The following is a 19,703-nucleotide window of genomic DNA, read 5'->3' as shown; positions in this document are numbered from 1 at the left end:
CAACCCTTAGAGCTTTTTCTCCACATCGACCATTCTATGCCAAGCAGAAAGAGGTGACATGAAAATGGAACTTAGAACCTTGGAGTGGAAATGAAGAATGGAACCTTTTCAAAGCAATTCGGTGACTTCTTTGATTTTAGTTATAGCGAAATGAATTTAATTATTATTCTGTCCAATCAGAATTGCAAACTGTTGTTAGATTATAAGATAAAATTGGGTTTTCTAAAATATATATAATATAATAATTATAATATAATAATACATATCGCACCCTAAATATAACAGGGTCACAACTCAAAATGTCCCTTCTGCTCAAATATGAACGAGACATTATCAATAAAACGGTCCGCGGATGACATATGGCAAAAATAAATTTTTTGTTTTTTGGTAGGACTATTATAAGCTTACATGGCAAATTTCAGCGTGATATGTCACATAGTTTGTTTTCTGTGCTACTGTAAACAAGTCAAGCTCGAGTGTGGAAAATTTTGAGTTGTGACCCTTTTGTATTTAGGGTGCGATATATTCTTATCCCCAATTCGCTATATCGCAGAAGCATTGTGACAATTTGTAGACAGCTTTTTGCTATAAGAGACTCAAATTAATACCTTGTCCATGTTGGAAGCTTCTTGAAATATCTAATAGTTTTGGGATCAGCCATTGGTTCAGCTGCTCTTATACTAATATTTGGTTTTCAATCTTATTTTTATGTATATAAACATAAATTCTGAACTTTCAAACTCGACGTGCGTGACGCCCTTTGCAGCACCATTCAGGACAAAAGGAATTGAGGATGAAGAATTTTTATTTAAAATAATGAACTTAGCTCAAGACCTCACTATTGAACTAAATCCACCTTATATAATTTATCTAACATTTTTCTTAGTATTTGCTGACCTCCAATCATTAGCCACGTTTCTGGGTTTTTCAAGTCAAAGACGAAGATGTCGTCCTTTAAATTGTACCAGGCAGATCAAAGAATTTCGGGTTCCAGGAAAACAATTTAGATAATAAGACGAAGATCCTAAGATATAGCATTTACAAATTATGATCCAACCTTTGTTGCGGAAGTAGTTGTTCCTGGTTTACCTTTAAGGGGTTACATGGGTTTCGTTGGTTCAAAAACTCGATTTATTTTGCTTATTAATTTCTACAACATCTCAGGAATATTATCCTAAATTTTCAAGTCGATCCGAATAATAAATTCGGAGATGCAGACTTTGGAATGTGTGCGCTCCAAGCCACTTTTATTGTTACTCAAACTTTAAACGCGTTTTTCTCGGAACTGTGTTTTCAAAGTCGGTTGTAAAATGTTCTCGAAAACTATTCAACCGATCTTGATGAAATTTTACACAGGTGTTCGAAATACAATTTACTCGTGCTTGAACAAAGGATTTTGTTTTTTTTTTTTCAATTACAACTATTTAAAAAAAACAAAATGTCAAGCAAATTTGACCGAAATTTTTATTTTTTTGGAAAAATGTGTGCCAAAATTCCAATTTTTACTTTTCTTTTCTTTCTTTCGTTCAAGCTCGAGTTTATTGCCTTAACTAAAGCACTTATTTTTGTTTTTCCATTTTTGATGAGCCTGTCAGGAGTTATTCTGACAACGCGGACGCACCTTTTTTTCGAGGGGTCACCGGAAATGACGTCACAATGGAGGAGTTTTAATTTTTTTTTTTTAATTTCATAAATTATTTTTTAAATATGTATCTAAATATAAGACAGAAAAATGTTTGAATTAAATAAATACTTTTTTACATAGAAAAAAAAAATATTGAAAATAACCCTTAACTAACTCGGGAATCTTTGTGAATGAATTGTAGTATACGGATGCCCGCTCGGTCAATCCATAGCGAAATTCAATTCTGATTTCCTCGACTAGGAAGATCAGATGGTCAGATATGCAAAGGTGTCAAATTTAAAGGGACCCTTACCCTAACTACTGCAAAAGAAGGAAAAAAAATCTGATACACAAAACAATGACAGACTTATCTATGGTTATAGGATATACGAGTCGATGAGGAAGGTTTAGTTTCTTTAATATAACTTACTGAAGTACTCTCAGGTAGTTTTTGGCAGAAGATCTGCAAGTTTTTACCAGATAAATGCAGAGCTCAACGTCTTATAACTGTGCATAGGTATCTTTCAGGTATGTCGCTGCGCGCGTACGCAAGGCGCTTAGCCATCTCTTGAAGGAAACTTTCTTTCAAGTTCATGCCCCTCTCTGTGCGCTTAGTGTTTTAGTTTATACAAATACTAGGTTAGACTAGACTCACCTCTGGCACTGGTTGCGCGTAGTTGTTCACCTGATGCACATCCAAGTGTTCGGTGAGCGTCGAGAAATGCGGCCAAGGCGCATCGGTATCCAAAGCGGCCAGACCGGGATTAATCGTCGCAGTGGCGCTTGAGTCTGACTTTTCCGAAGCGCGACTATCGCTGGCAGTGGGCTTCTTAGCCATAGCACCCGCGTTAGCACTTGCACTACTACTATCAACCGCTGAAGCACCACTACTACAGGCACCGGAGCCGGCGCTGACGCTTTGCAACGTTGCTGCGCTTGGTTTTGCCGGTATAGGCGGTGGACGCTGCGCGCGCCGCGGCATTAAACGCGGACTATTTGGCGTCGACTGTGAAACACCGCTACCGCCAGCAATCGCTGCTGTTGCTGCTGAGATGCGCATCGCGGCGAAATTTTCACAATGCGGACGCGTTAACGGTATATTGCCGCTAAATGATGTAGCACGTTTGGTGAGCAAAGGCGAGGAATTCAACGATTGTGAAGCATACATAGGTGGCAACGACATTTGTTGTTGTTGTTGCTGCGCGCCACAGTACATCTGTTGCTGCGGCTGCTGCTGCTGCTGTTGGTGTTGTGCGTGTTGCTGCTGGGTATAGAAATGCGTCGCTGATTGCATGTGATGCAAGTGATGATGATGATGATGCGCTTGCGTCGCCGCCGCCGCCGGAAAGGTATGCAAATAGGCATTGCCATCCTGTGCGCGCATATAGTACGTATGCGCATGATTGCTGAAGTGTTGGTGATGAAAAGCAAATGGTTGTGCGCCAGCCTGGGCAGTGGATGGCGTGACGCGACCAGAGCTAGCGGGCGAAGGCGACGAAGAGGAGGCGGAGCGGCGGCGCGCTTGCAGTATTTGCTGTTGCTGTAGATTGGTGAGCGAATCGAAAATTTGCGATAAGCGCCCCGAAGGCACTTCGTCAGACATTTGTGAGCGCGCGGCACCGGAGGTTCAATGGAAAGTGTTTAGCTCAGTTGAATTGCAAGCGTTGGCGGTTAAATGTTAAATGCAAACTCAAACGAAACATGACAAAACTGCAATGAGAAAGAGGCAGAGAAAATTTGTTAAAAGTGGTTAGGCTTCTCTAAAAAAATTGGTAGTATATAAATTACAAAAAATGCTTAAAAGCTATTAATATTCTTACAACAAACTTCTGTCTTCCGGTCACTGAGCCGCTGCGGGTTACGCGTCCGCAGTAGGAAGTTGCATATTTGGAATTCGAAATGAACCTTTTAATCAGTTGAGTATGGACTTACTATCTGTTAGCTTTTACACTACTCACTAGAAAATTGCAATGCAGAAATAAACCAATCCCCACCTCATTACGAATTCTGCGCGATATGCTCTTTATTTGCATTGCAAACATTTATCACAAACAAACCTCGCCAATGTGACATTTCAAAGCGATTTCCGCTGCCTGCCTCAACAACAAGCGAAGTGAGCCAACAAGCTTGTCAACAATACTCTCAATGCAAAGTCTTCTCATTCACCATATCGCATTGTCTCGTATTTCAATAACTGCCAGTAATTTTAAAATTTCCGCTGTGTTGGTAGGGTGCGCCGCGATGGTAACGGACTAACAATTGTCAATATGCCTCTTTCAGTTGTTGAAACCATGACGCTCATTCAAGGCACAACTCAAAATTCGGAATAAGCAGCGGAGAGATAGAGTGACGTGTGAAAGAAAAAACAGAAAATGCAGTGTCAGCACATCAAGGAATCGATTCCAGTTGCCGTACTTGGACAATAGTTTTTATAAAATATTACCTTCTTACCTTTGTCGAATATTCATCCAGGCAAACTTGACTGAAGTGGCATCGGAAACGATGCGAAAGGGCCAAAAATGCCCATTTCGGTAGGCTTTAGAGGATTAAGATGTATTAGAAAAAGCTCCCAGTTAAATTGTATTATACAATTCTGAGCACCAATAAATTTTATTTATTTTACCGTTACTACTTTTGATACACTATTCGCACTATTTACCCAAGTTGCTTGTCTAAGACACACACACTCGGTGGCCCTGAGGCTCATTGTGATGACTGCATTAGTTTTCCGTCCATTCGGTGGCCCTGAAGCCCTTAGTGATAACTGCAGAAGTCATTGTGAGATACATCCATTGTACTGGCTAGGGCGCCAATAATGCAGTAGCCCGTTATAACACCTGTGAGGGCGCTGGCAGTTGATCTAATGAAACCAGGCAGCCGATTTGTTCTTTCAAGATTCAGTTTTGACCAGAGCGCTTTGGATACCCTGCAGTTAGTAATCAGAGACCACCTTCTATTGGTTTCCGCGATTACGCTCAAGCCAATCGCAGTGTATAGTTCGTTTAGAGGAACGATTATGTCCTCTACTGCTCGCTGAAGGTCCAGCTCAGAGCCTATCCTTGCACACTCATCCGCTCTTTCACTTCCCTCCACTCCAGAGTGGCCGAGAACCCAACAAAGTGTGGTATTGCGTTGTTGGATGAGCGAGAGCGACCTCTTGTATCCTTTAACACATCTTCATACCTAAGTTATGGAGCGAGCTCTTCTTGAACTTGCTGAATAGCTACAACTGTGGATATCTTAGAGAATGTTAAGATCCGGAAACCTCAATTCCTCCGACAGGACTTTCGTTACACTACCCGTCCATGATGAGGTAAGAACAAAGCCGCGGCAGCAGACGGACTGCCAGCTGAGCTATTCAAACATGGCAGCGCAAACTAATACGACTGTGCAAGATGATATTGTTCGATACCAGAAGTGCCGTCAGAATCGGTAAAGAGCTTTCGCGTCAATTGATATCAAACGAGGTTTCGGACACGTCCGCTGTCAATTGAGTAGTAAAGCCCTCTCTGGACGAACATAATTAACTCATATAAGCCTCTCATTATGCTCGTCCTATCGTATGGCGCAGAAGCTTGGCGACGACAATATCCGATGAGGGGTCCCTTGGAGTGTTTGAGAGAAAGGTTTTGTGATTTTTGGACCATTGACGACGGCAGGTATCGTATGCGATGAAACAGGTAGATGTGTGAGCTTTACGGCAACATAGATAAAGTGCAGCGAATAAAAATCCAACGCCTCCGTTGGCTAAGCCATATGGTCCGAATGGATACAAACGCTTCGGCGCTGAAAGTAGGTACCTGCGATACCAGCTGGTGGTAGTAGAGGAAAAGAAAAGGCTCCTCAATGTTGGAAAGATCAGAAGAAGAAGGGCATGGCTTCACTTGTTGTGTCTAACTGGTGCCAGTTAGTGCGAGAAAGAAGAGACTGTCGAGCTTTGTAGAACTCGTCCAAAATCGCTTAAGCGGACACTCACCGTCAGTCAGTTTTTGTATGTCCAGTGAATAAGGTAATTTATTCAGATACATAAGACTTGGTGTAGAAAAAAGTGACCGCTAAAGAGAAATGTCCAGCTGATAAAGGTGTCCGTTAGGAGAAATTACACTGTAAACGTATATCACTTTTCAAATTACTTTAAAAATTTTCTGCCATTCTTTAAAAATATTTCATTAAACTTTCCTACTTAAAGTTCGCTCATCGCTTTAAAGAATATTTGCCTGTTTTGCTTCAGAAAACAAAATTCAATAATTTCAATATCGATGCCAAGGCATCATGTGCCAGTCCCAACATTGCCCCAGACATTATGAATTACCCACAGCCACACACACCTATACACCGCAAAACGCACAGTGGGAGCTTTTATTAAATATTCTTCTACAACTCAAAGGCATTCCACTTTCCACACTTTATTAGGTGCTGCAAAGCAAAGCAGGCAAGTGGTTGGCTCAAACAAAGTGAACGGCAGGAGCAAAAATTAAATTAGGAAAGAGGTGTTCATTTACATATTTACGTGTATGTGGATGGTTGCATGTTTGTAGCTGGCTGTGTATTTGTGTGAGCATGTGAATATTTTTAATATTATTAAAACGCTCGCGCGCGTTTGCCACACTAACTTCATTCACACTACTTGAACAAGGTGCCCTGTAGGGAAAATCTGATAGTATAGCGATGATAATTTGAGCTTTTTAAATTCAATGCATAAAAATTGTTGAATTATTTTAGAGTTTTAATATAATATATTTTAAATAAATATAATTTTATTTTGAGGTCTAATAAAAAATAAATTAAAATATTTTGGTAAAACAAATTTTAGAAATTATTTGTCAACCCGAATAATCGAACCCAGTGCCATTTTAAAGTCGCGTCAATGCTCTAATCTGCCGTCTGTTGGGACAGTTGACAGCAGCGTGAATTAGATTAGTGCCAGACTATCGAAGAGCAATGCAGAGGGCGCTATATATAATTAGTCTGGTTTAGTACTAGTTATTAACTAGTGAAAAAAGAGTGCCTGCATCTGTCTAATTTAGTACTAATTTCGAAATCTAAAAATATCTAGCAGAGCATAAAAGTTTTCATGCATCAAAATTAGTACTGATTGCGAATTGTCGAAAAAAAGTAGGCGTAACGTACCAGATATGAACTGCCCAATTTAGTACTATCGAAAGATGGGCGCAGTGTGTACTAAATTATATCCGTCGAATTTAATATTAAGCTTTAATTCAGAACCATCACAAAGAAATGCAGTCCAGGCTAGATTTTATGAGTCAATTAAATTTTAGAAGTTAGTACTAATTCTGAAGTTTAAAAAAATAGATGCAGAGCGTACTATTTTTACTTTTTTTTAATTGTCGAATTTAGTACCAATATCTAATACCAATAGAGTTACTTATATTAGATATTAAATAAAAATCTGTATAATTTAGTACTAGTTCTGAAAATGGGAGAAATTCGTGCAGAGCGTTATATCTTTATAATTTAGTACTAATTCTGAAATTTAGAAAATAGTATACAGAGCGTACTATTTTTCATCTGCATACTTTAGTACTTATTCGTAAATTAAAAAAAAATTAGTGCAGAGTTCATTACTTTCCATCTGTAGAATTTACTACTAAGCGCCAACTATTGAAAGGAGATGAAGAACACACGGGGCTACAGCTATTCAATTTAGTACTACAGGGTGGCTGATGAAAGCCGCTACCAAAAAAAAAATTGAATAACTTTTTTTCTTTTTAAGTTATCTGTTCCATTTTTGTTTTAATTTGCAGATTGATCTTTAAAATTTATTAAAATGGATAACTGGGACACGCAAACAAGAATTTGGATAGTCCGCCGCTATCACGCACTGGAGTCCGTAGTTTAGGTACAGAGAGAGTACAGGCGGATGTTTAGCGGCGATTCCCCGAGCAGATGGACCATAATGAGACTGGTGAATAATTTTGCTGAGCAAGGAACAGTCGCAAGAAGGCCTTATCATCGAAACCCACCAGTTCGGACGGAGGAAACGATCGCTGCTGTAGCTGCAGCTACACAAAGCAATCCAAGGGTTTCAACAAGAAGCTTATCTGCTCAACTTGGTGTCAGCCGACAGTCTTTGCAAACAATAATGCACAAAGATTTAGACTTATTTCCCTACAAAATTCAAATGGTTAACAAACTGAATGCAGCAGACTTGCCGATTCGCTTGGAATTTTGCCAGAAGATCCTGCAAATGGTGGAAGAAGACCAAAACATGTTAAACTGCCTTTTCATGTCTGATGAGGCCCATTTCGATTTAAACGGCAATGTGAACAAACAAAATTGTCGAATATGGAGTACTTCTAACCCACAGATACTCCACGAGACAGAATTGCATCCCCTTCGCGTGACAGTGTGGTGTGCGGTTTCTTCACGCTGTATTGTCAGGCCTTATTTTTTTTTTTGAAGAAAATGGTCACACCGTTACGGTTACTGGAGACCGTTATTTGAAAATGCTGAAAGAATTTTTCTATCCAGAACTACGCCGAAAGAGAATTCCTTTCAACTCTGTGTGGTTTCAACAAGATGGGGCAACGTCTCACATAGCCCAGACTGTTATGACAGAGTTGCGACGAAAATTTCCCAATAAACTGATTTCAAGAAACTCCGAATTTCGTTGGCCCCCCAGGTCGCCTGACCTTACTGCACCTGACTTTTTCTTGTGGAGTTTATGTAAACAAGAAGTTTATAAAACAAAGCCAACTAATTTGGATGAACTGAAACAATCCATTCGGACAACAATTGCGGCTATTCCTGTCGCAACTCTCAAAGCAGCAATGAACAACTTTTTACTAAGATGCCGCACTTGTGTCTACGAGCATGGGGGGCATTTAAATTCAATTATTTTTAAAACTAGTTAAGCTATTGTACATTTAATAAAATTTAATGACCTTCAACTTGAAAAAAAAATAAATGAATTCCATACACTCAAAAAAAAGTTATTTGAGTTTCTTAATGTAGCAAAATTCATCAGCCACCCTGTAGTTCTTAATTAGTAAAAAAAAGTAAGCATTCTGTTTTCATCTGGCCAATTTAGTACATATTCCAAATGACCAGAAAAGTGCGAAGAGCACATTTGTTTTTATATGTACTTTTTATTAGTACTAAATAGGAGCCATCGGAAAAGGGAGTTTTTATTTGTATAATTTAGTACTCAAAATTTGGGCAAATGGGTGCAGGATAGAGCTGTAGAGCATATTAGTTTAGTAGTTTTTATCTGCATAATTTAGTACTAATCTCAAAATGTGGACAATCAGTCTTCTGCAACTACTTGCTTACCACTAGACATATTGCAACCACCAAAAAAGCCAATAAAGTTTAAAAAAAATAACATAGTCTCAGTTATTAATCAACTTAAACCTAAAAAAGCACCAGGTTACGACAAAATCACCCCAAAAATGCTAAAAGAGCTTCCCAATATTGCCGTTCTTCATATCAGGCACATATTTAACGCCATCTCTCGTACTGCCTACTACCCAAAAGCTTGGAAATTATCACAAATCATTATGATAGGTAAACCTGGGAAAGACTTAAGCCAAGCATCCTCATATCGGCCAATTAGTCTATTGTCCATACTTTCAAAGCTATTTGAAAAGTTGCTCTTGCAGAAAATAATGCCCTTTATTCAAGATAACAATATTATTCCTCAACACCAATTTGGATTTAGAGCAAAACATAGTACAACTGAGCAAGTTCATCGCATTGTGTCATTTATACGAAAGTCCTTTGAGAAAAATCAGTACTGCACTGCACTGTTCTTAGACGTAGCACAAGCATTCGATAAGGTATGGCACCGCGGCCTAATTCACAAAATTACTAGTTTACTGCCTACGAATGTACACCTCTTGCTGCAAAACTATATCACTAATAGAGAATTTGTTGTAAAGCAAAAAGATTTTTTCTCTCGGCATTGTAGAATAGACGCTGGAGTTCCACAAGGCAGCGTTCTGGGCCCTATTTTATATGTATTATACACATCTGATATGCCAACGACGAGCCAAACAATGACATCAACATTTGCCGATGATACTGCAATACTTTGCACTCACACAGACCCAAAAGTAGCAACGTCTATATTACAAAGGCATATACTTGAAACAGAAGTATGGCTTAAAAACTGGAGAATAAAGGTTAATGAAACCAAGTGCGTGCATATTACTTTTACTCTAAGAAAAGAAACTTGCCCTGCAGTTACAATAAATGGTCAGAATATACCACAGCAAAACGAAATAAAATATCTTGGAATTCACTTAGATAGAAGACTCACATGGCGGAATCATATTGAAAAGAAAGTGTCGAATATCAAGCTTAAAATGAAAAGCCTATATTGGATGCTTAATTCGAAATCAGCATTACCTCTAGAGTACAAAGTGCTACTATATAAAGCCATGCTAAAACCAATATGGACATATGGTATAGAAATGTGGGGAACGGCTACGCCCTCAAATATCGAAAAACTTCAGAGAGTGCAATCTAAAGCCTTGCGGATAATCACGGGAGCGCCATGGTATATAAAGAACGTTAACATTCACAGAGATATTTGCATACCTCGTGTAGCCGATGAAATAGTACGGTTGAGCAAAAAATACCTACAAAAGCTAGAAGACCATCCCAATAAACTAGCGCGAAATCTACTTTTAGATGAAGGTCACACAAGATTGAAAAAAAGAGACATCTTCAAGTCTGCAGTATCTTAATGATCTCATCTCACGCGAGAGTCCGTCCACAACTTCCTCCAACCACATCTATCACACTCGAAACAAAAACAAAAAAACAACATCATTTTCACAATCGACATGAGAGACAACGGAAGCTCTAAGGGAGACTGGAAACTAGGCCTTTCCGGCTCCCAGCTACGAAGAATCGGAGACTGGAAACCCGTCCTTTTCAGCTCCCAACTACTTTTAGATGAAGGTCACACAAGATTGAAAAAAAGAGACATCCTCAAGTCTGCAGTATCTTAATGATCTCATCTCACGCGAGAGTCCGTCCACAACTTCCTCCAACCACATCTATCACATTCGAAACAAAAACAAAAAAACAACATCATTCTCACAATCGACATGAGAGACAACGGAAGCTCTAAGGGAGACTGGAAACTAGGCCTTTCCGGCTCCCAGCTACGAAGAATCGGAGACTGGAAACCCGTCCTTTTCAGCTCCCAACTACTTTTAGATGAAGGCCACACAAGATTGAAAAAAGAGACATCTTCAAGTCTGCAGTATCTTAATGATCTCATCTCACGCGAGAGTCCGTCCACAACTTCCTCCAACCACATTTATCACATTCGAAACAAAAACAAAAAAACAACATCATTTTCACAATCGACATGAGAGACAACGAAAGCTCTAAGGGAGACTGGAAACTAGGCCTTTCCGGCTCCCAGCTACGAAGAATCGGAGACTGGAAACCCGTCCTTTTCAGCTCCCAACTATGAAGAATTGGAGATTCACAACCGATTTAATCATATATGTAAATATATGTTCATTTGAGCAAATACTTCGTTTCTTAGCACTGGCAAGGAAACATATTACTCTAGTATATAAGATTTGTAAACTTATTGTTAGTTTCTTATAAAAGAAAGATTCAATAAATAAAGAAAAATGAAAAAAAAAAAAAAAAAAAAAAAAATGGGTGCAACGCATATTATTTGGTACCTACTATTTCGAAAAGACCAGAAGAGAGATACAAGCACAATTGTTTTTATATGTCGCATTAAGTACTAATTCCGAACCAGCAATGCAGACCCTTTTGAATTTCCCTGAGTCAAATGTAGTACTAATTCCGAAATGAAAAAAAAAATGGACGCTCAAAGCACTAGTTACCATCTATACAAATTAGTACTAATTTCAAAATGTGAAGAAAAGATCACACGGTGTACTAATTGTTAGTACTAATTCCACAAAAGCAAAAGAGGGGTGCAGAGTACTACTACTTTTCGTCTGCCAAATTTATTACTACTTCTAAAAGACTAAAAAATCGATGCGAAGCCCACTTATTCTTACGCGTAAAATTTAGTACTTGTTCTAGACTTGTCGAAACGTGCAAAAAGGGATGCAGAACATACTAGTTTTCATCTGTCAAGTTTAGTACTAGTGCCAAATGACCGAAAAAACGATGCAAAACTTACTAAAATTTAGTGCTATTTCAGAACGTATCGAAACGGGCGAAAAAGGGATGCAAAACATACTAGTTTTCATCTGTACAATTTAGTACTAGTTCCAAATGATCGAAAAAGAGATGAAAGACATAATTGCTTCTACAGGAAAAATTTAGTACTAGTTCTGGACGTATCGAAATGAGCAAAATAGGGATGTATAATATAATTTCATCTGTAAAATTTAGTACTAGTACCAAATGACCGAAAAAGGGGTGTAGTGCGTACTTCTTTTCACCTGTCTAAATTAGTACTAAGTACCGAAAAAGTACTAAATTAGTACTAAGTACTAAAAATGTACTAATAAGTACTAATTACTGATTTAGTACATTTAGTACTAAGTACCAAAAAAGTACTAATAAGCACTAAGTACTTAAAAGTACTAAGAAGTGCTAAGTATTCTAATTAAGTACTAATCAAAAAGAGGTAAGCATACTAGCTTTCATTGTGGAATTTGGTATTAGTACAAACTTGCTACTGATCTTCTTCCGAATTTAGTACTAATTCCCAACTATCGAAACTGTTCCAACTGCTATTTCATAGGACCTCACCGCGTAAACAGCGGCGCGAATTAGTCATAGATCTAAATTAATAATCGTTACCAGGGAAATTGCCTACAGGGTATGCTTCTCCTGCACTTATGTGTGTATGTGTGTGTGTACGTGCATACTCGTATGAATACCACAATTTTCGCTATCATTTTCATATTTTTTATTTATTCCTCACTTTATTTACTAGCTACCACTAGCTTTGACAACTACTTCTTTTCAAGCTGTAGTAGTTTCGAATATTTCTTTCTATCCTATATTTTTTTTTCTTCTTCTTTTTCTTCTGCTCCTTGCAACGCTTTGCTTGTAAAATATGCGCTCATGTGCCGCGCATTTTAATTGAAGTTGCGCTGTGTCGCACAGAGCGAAGGACAAGACAAGAGGGAGCGCAGGTGGTATACGTATTTATGGTGTTATGTGGCAAACGCAGTTGTAGCAACAAAAACAACTGTCAATATTATAAAAGCAGCGCGAGTCGCTCTATAATGCCCCGCAGAGTGTGTTACATAGTGTTTTGTCACATAAGTATCTGCGTACATGTGTATGTGTATGTAAATATGGGCATGTGTGTACCTCAAAGTGCGTGCCACATTGCTATTTTATTAATATGTTGCGCACACTGTGTTTGCATGTGTGTGTGACTTACGTGACAACGCCGCGCTCTGTGGTATTTATACGCTTATTGCCTTTGCATACGAAATGCGAATGCGACTACTTCGCCCCCCGCTCCCTTAGCCCCCTGAAATCGAAAAGTGAGAAACTAAAAATAGAAATGTGAAGAAAATCGCTTATTGAAGTAAGTTTAAATTGATTTAACCTCGCGCTATTTACATACATACATACACACATTCACAAGTAAGTGCAGCAAGGAAGTGAATGTGAAACTTGAAGTGGATTTAGTTTGGAAAAATGCAGCATTTAAGTTTAAAGGTACAATGCAATAATGCCTCAGAGTTAATCGTAATATTTCTTCAGTTTCTTAGACAATTCCATTGAAAGCAGAGCAAAAAATAAGTAGACTGGCCTTTCATAAAAACCAATTTCTTCCTTTGAGATAAAAAAACTTCACCGAAAAACCTACGTCCTCAATTTTGTTAAAATTTTAATAACAGGAGGTTGTTAAACAAAAAAATTTACTCCTTCATAACTTTTGGCCCACTCATAAATCGATATGGTGGCATCTGATAAGTTCGTTAATTTGTCCACCACTAATTTTCCCCCAAATTGTCTCTATGGAACTGAATATTTCCATGAAAAATGCTGTAGAGTTCCGTTTTTGCCGTCCCATCGATAATTGCAGCAGGTAACGTTGATTTTCCTACGATCACCATGTTGGGATCGTATATCGTACATATATATATATACATATTTAGCAGCGGATCCAGCACAGCTGACTAACCGAAAGACTGAACGGGAGCGAAGCATCCGTACGTGGCAGGAGGAATGAAGGAACTCCATGAACGGACGATGAACATTGATTCCGAATATCATCAAATGGATAAATCCAAATCATGGACAGATAGATTCCTAACTGACTCAAGTACTTAGTGGGCATGGATGCTTTGAAGCTTATTTGCATAGATTTAAGCATGAAGATGACCCGTACTGCACCTTTTGTGACAGTCTAGTTGAAGATGCAGAGCCCTCGTTTTGAGCTGGAAAGAGAAGATTTGAGTGATAGGGTTGGGAAGCCAATAATGGTTAGTAACCTAGTAGATATCATGCTTGTCTCAGAAGAACATTAGTCCGCTGTCAATAATATGGCAAAAATAGTTATTACCAAACTGCATTGCGCTGAACAACAGCGCAGATTTTCACGTAGAGCCGCTCCCCCTCTCGCGAAGTAATATCTAACGCCTAGCGGTCGTCCCGCGGGAGGGAAACGGAGCTGTGGTGGGATTTTAGTGTCTTCTCACACTTTTCGGCTTTCAATGCTTCAATGCCACCTCCACAAAAAAAAAAGAAAAGAGATATATAGGATACTCTAACTCATAGTTGGGGCATAGGGCGTCACCAACTCCACTTCGCCATCGTACACGGTTTTGTTCAAGGGCACTAAATTCATTCCGAGCCTTATTCAAAGACCTAATGCCCGCCTCCGTTGAGCGGCACCCGGTGGTTCGTGGTTTGTCTACATTTCGTCCTGTCGTTGGAAGAATTCCATCTCAGCGATGGCGATGTTGTCGTCACTCTTCCTCAGGGTGTGGCCGAGTAATTTCCATTTCTTTCTGCGGATTGCAGTCGCCACATCGAATTCATTAGCTGTCCTCACTAATTCGGTGCTAGATATAGTTTGAGGCTAGAAAATTCCCATTATGCAGAGCAAGCAGCGATTAATGAACGTTTGGAGACGCCTTGTGAATCATAAGGCCAGAGATATTTTGCGATAGGTTTGGATGTGCCTGTGTAAATGTGTGAAAAAGCAGCGATACATGCAAAAGAGGTGACTATAGAGATTTTCCGTGCAGCGGAAGATTTTTTTCTTATTAATCATAGCGGAAGCTGGCCACTTGGCCTTCTGAGTTTTTTCTGACTGTTGCTACAAATGTTTTGAAAATTATCAACATACACGCAGGAGGTCTTCCTAGAGATTCACAGTACAGACTAAGGTTGTTTCCTTATTGATCAATGCTAAGGCTGGCCTCTAAACCTTCAGAGCTTTATTAAGTGCTAAGAGAGTCTGGTTAAGGTACTGTGAAAAGGGGAGCGGATAATTGATATTCAGATTTTAGTACATACAGTGGAGTCTCAAACAACTGTCTGGCTTCAACAACCTACTAGCTGTAACTCTGCACATTGGCGACGGCGAATATCGCAGGCGATGGAACGATGAGCTGTATGAGCTTTACGACGACATAGACATAGCGCAGGGAATAAAGATCCAGCGGCTACATTGGCTGAGTCATATTGTCTGAATGAAAACAAGCGCTTCGGCTGGGAAAATATTCGATGCGGTACCAGCTGGTGATAGCAGAGGAACAGGAAGGCCTCGCGCGAGAAAGAATCGACTTTGTTAAACTTGGTCAAAATCGCGTAAGCGATCATCGTGCCAATTAAGAAGAAGAAGAAGCCTCTTTTATTTTTCGGCATAGTCTTCTTTTAGGCTTATGCACTTCGTCCGACGCTGTTCTAGTAGGCTGCTCCCTTGTCTAAGCCTGGACAATAGATATTCGTTTGTGCTGTCACCTCCTCGTTTGAATAAACTCTTTTTCTCGCCAAGCATTTCTTCGAATTGGGGACAAATTGTAGTCCGAGAGATCCTAGAGAGCCAAGCCTAGAGAAGAAATGGTATATGAAACGAACTGGAATCAAATTTCCATTAATTTTGCGACCACAACTGCTGAGGCGTGAGCTGGTGCTGGAAAAATCTCGTGTGATGGAAAAAATCTCGACTTGTTCAATTCAAACGAATGACAAACACGAAGAAATATACCGATCTGTCTGAAACTTGGTGTGTGTTCTTTCAAGGAACACTACTAACTAAACAAAACATCGATACGCACCAGTAATGCCATCTCTCTGACTTCACACGGACTTTTCAACCGACCCTCGTAGTATAAAATATTTCGCACCCTTAGGGGCAAGAATCTGCATCACAGATAGCTCGAAGTATACAAAGGTAATCTTATACGTTCCGAGGAGTTTATACAGTGTAGTTCTGTGTATCGCTTTTCAGTAGCTGCATTCCATACTACACCACAAAGAGATTAACTTAAAGCCACAGAGACTTTTTCTGATGAAACAAAAAAAGACGAATTTTCACAAATGTAACACTATTTCTCACAAACACACTCTTCTCAAAGCATTCATTCTTTTAAGGAATTTATTAATATTTTTATTTCTAATTTTTCTTTTTTTAATAATCTATAGTATATTACAAAGTACCTTACCGACTAGACAAAAATATAAAGAAAAACAATCCAATTTTTTTTTTAATTTTTCCGGTGAACATTCTGTGTTTGACCTTAAATTGACCCTGAATTTGACCACGGAAGGACAAATGCACAACGAATTCTGACTTAGCAACCCCAAAACTGTATATATCAATTTTTTTTTTTTAATTTTTCCGGTGAATATTTTGTGTTTGACCTTAAATTGACCTTCAATTTGTCCCTGGAAGGACAAATGCACAACGAATTCGGACTCAGTAACCCCAAAAATGTTTATATCAATTTTTTTGTAATTTTTCCGGTGAATATTCTGTGTTTGACCCTAAATTGACCTTCAATTCGACCCTGAAAGGACAAATGCATAACGAATTCGGACTCAGCAACCCCACAAATGTCCATTTTTTCTAATTTTTCCGGTGCGTATTCTAGATTTGTTCTTGAAAAAAATTATCTTATAAGTTTTTAGGTAGTTAGGAGATGATTTCGCCTCTAAAGGGAGGTTGGAATTTGCATACTAGCCGGGATGTATTACCGTAAAAAGTCCCAAACCAAATTTGAATAAATGAAATTTTTTATTTTCCCATAAAAAGACCCTTATTTAAGGCATGTTTTGATATAATAAAAAAGAACTTTAAAAATAAAAAAATGCATTTATTCCAATACGGTTTGGGTCTTTTTTTATTGTAGCTCTAATCAACGGCATTTAAAAAAATAAAATTATTAAAATCAGTAAAAAATTGTCTTCTCTGGCACTTAGGTATGAACAAAATTTGTCGGGGGGATTGGGCGTCTGTCCGTCAAATATGATTTAAGACATTGCAGAAAGACGCAAGAAGCAGAAAACATTAATCACTAAAAACAGCAAGATTAGTAGCTATAGAGCGACTAGTTACAAAACCATGTGGGGTTGGGTTAATTAAAGACTTAACTGCAAAATAAATGTTGTCCTTTGCATGGCATTCGAACAGTTTGGAGATGTTTGATGGCTTGAAGATCGGCCTGAAATTGCGAACATCATTTTTGCTTCCGCTTTTAAAATGGTGGGGTGATTGCAAACTTCCATTCATTCAAGGAAGTGCCTGCAGATAAAGATTTGTTAGAGATAATCTTGAGAGGAGTCGCCAGGGCTGGACATTTCTCGTGTAAGATAGCTGAAAGGCCGTCGGCATCTGTATGGGATGAAGTTTTTTCGCCAGCTATTTAGTTTCCCCAGATATTCAAAGAGTGGAGATACTAAGAATTTTAAAGCAGAAATTCATGAGGAAATGACGATCGCATTTTCCTAGAACTTTATCACTACAGCTGCTCTAGAAATTGTTGAGTGGCGTTTAGAATCTGATGGTTAAAGGTATGACCACTGCCTCAGTGGCCGTTCGCGAGTACTCGAGTGAGTTGTTATATTTGCGTCGTGGTAGACAGCAGCACTTTCACCTTAAAAGTGAGCACGAAGTGCCCTGCAGAGATCAATAGTGATTCACCTCCTGTCTGCTGGTATTGACTTCAGCATTTTTCTTCAATTAGTGAAAATAAGAAATCCAGCGTCCAGTCAGAGGAATCCAGAGTAAGTCAAATGTTAAGACTCGACCAAGCAATGGCAGACTCAAAAGTGTTCCTCATGCCTGCCCTTGCTTATTTAAAGCATTTCGGAGTAGTGATTTTCAATATTCTAACTTGGCTTTACTCCTCTCTTCCTCTCTACCAGGCTTCACTTCCATTCACTTACTTAGAGCGTCTGTAAATTCTCGCCCTTAAATCCATTTGAAATATTCTTACGTACATATTTACTCAAAAAAATGCTTATCAACTGCCATTTATCTAATTTTTTAAATATACTCCTTGTCAAAAACCTTTGCTATTCCCCTTTTAACACTCAAAAATTTACTGTTTCATCTTCTTAACAGAAAAATAAAGCAAACCCACAATGGCGCCACCCAAGCACCAGAAATTTTAGAATGATTTATCCTACTGATAGTTCAGCTTTGAACTTTTAGCTTTGCCATAAATTCTCCAAAGTGAAATTTTGCGCACAACAACAACAACAACAAAGCAAACAACTGCAAGTGCAAGTAATACAGTGAAGATAATGACTACAAGGGCAGAGAACTGAAAGGTAGGATGAGGGAAGACAGAGTAATGGCAGAGAGGGGACAGGAGACGAGATGGTATCAAATTTTCTAAATTACTAGTGTCGCTGTGGAAATTTTTTGGCAATCAACTTGACATGTGTAATAAGCGCATTCATACATACACACATACTTACATAAATGCACACATATACATGTGTATTTGTACTCGTACATGCATATAAATGTGTATGTGTGTGGGTGTACCGGCTTGTGTGTACTTGAGACATCTGCAATTTTGTAATTTAGTTCAAATCTATTCTTATATTCCTTTTGATGTTGTCTTGTGCCTGAAATGCTGCTACACTTTTCTTTATATTTTGTTGGCAAATTTGCCCATAAGGATTTTCGCAAGGTGCTTAACAGAGCACATTCACAACAGCAACAACAACTACAACCAGCTACTGTGTAGCAATAACAATAATAGCAACAATAATAACAGTAACAACAACAGCAAATAACTAGAACAACATCATAGCTTAGAGCAAATGTGTGCTTTTAGTTGAGCAAATATGAGAAGTTAATGAAAGGCAAGTTCACGAACGCCCAAAATAGCTTTCCAAGTTGTGTATGTCACATACACATACATAGCCACACATACATACACAGTCATATATGAATACTTATGCATATGAATTTCATATGTCTTGCCTTCTGTCTTGCACTCGACATGTCCCTGTGCCTTCACACACTTCTTGTCTGCCCTGGCGTAGTTGATAAATTGTTAAAATAATTAAATTTATTAGAGCAAGCAATGTCGTGTAGGTATGCCGTTGAATCCTTAAGGAAATGTAATTGAGCAGCAGACTTAACGGCATGTCATAGGTTTATATTAAAGCATAAGGAAGCACCTAAGGACATCCGACTTCGTTCACCACCACCACCTACGTTAGCCTCCGCAAAAATAGCCTCAAACTTGAGTGGGCACTTATGAGATCGCAGACCATCTAACCATCACGTCTCTTTTGCTTAAGCATATGCCTTAAGTGTGCTTAACGAAAAATTCTAATTGATTTTCCATCAAAATTTATTTTTCTTACTTCAAAAGCATAAATGCTTATGTATTTATGTACTTAATTTAAGCTTGCAGGTGAATTCTTGTACGTATGGCTTAAGCACATCTGCACGTCAATGCGGTTGTTAATGCATTGCGTATGCACTCAAAAATGTTGCTAAGTGCATTTGTCTGCATTTATTCCGTAATAAAATTCCAGCAAGTTTTCCTCGCTCTTTTCTCAGTTTGGCTTTTCCCAAAGCACTTTTCGAATTGCGCAATTTTATTACTTAATGAATTATGAGCTTAAGTGCATTTAAGTGAATTGAAAATCACTCTTAACAGATTTGTGT

The 19,703-nt window shown here is 38.6% G+C and overlaps 1 protein-coding gene across 1 annotated transcript in view; it reads right to left on the bottom strand.

Annotated features, from left to right (window-relative positions):
- Positions 1-19,703, bottom strand: part of LOC129237034 (transcription factor btd-like) — a 118,874-nt gene that overhangs the window by 58,657 nt on the left and 40,514 nt on the right. The window contains exon 2 of the mRNA XM_054871405.1: positions 2,280-3,334. Within this exon, the coding sequence (XP_054727380.1) occupies positions 2,280-3,227 (948 nt within the window). The 5' untranslated portion in view covers positions 3,228-3,334. The remainder of the gene's footprint in view (positions 1-2,279; positions 3,335-19,703) is intronic.

Source organism: Anastrepha obliqua, chromosome 2 (assembly GCF_027943255.1).
Source record: "Anastrepha obliqua isolate idAnaObli1 chromosome 2, idAnaObli1_1.0, whole genome shotgun sequence".
NCBI classification, from domain to species: Eukaryota; Metazoa; Arthropoda; class Insecta; order Diptera; family Tephritidae; genus Anastrepha; species Anastrepha obliqua.
Note: the sequence above shows the minus strand (reverse complement) of the source record. Positions and strands in the feature narration are given on the sequence as shown.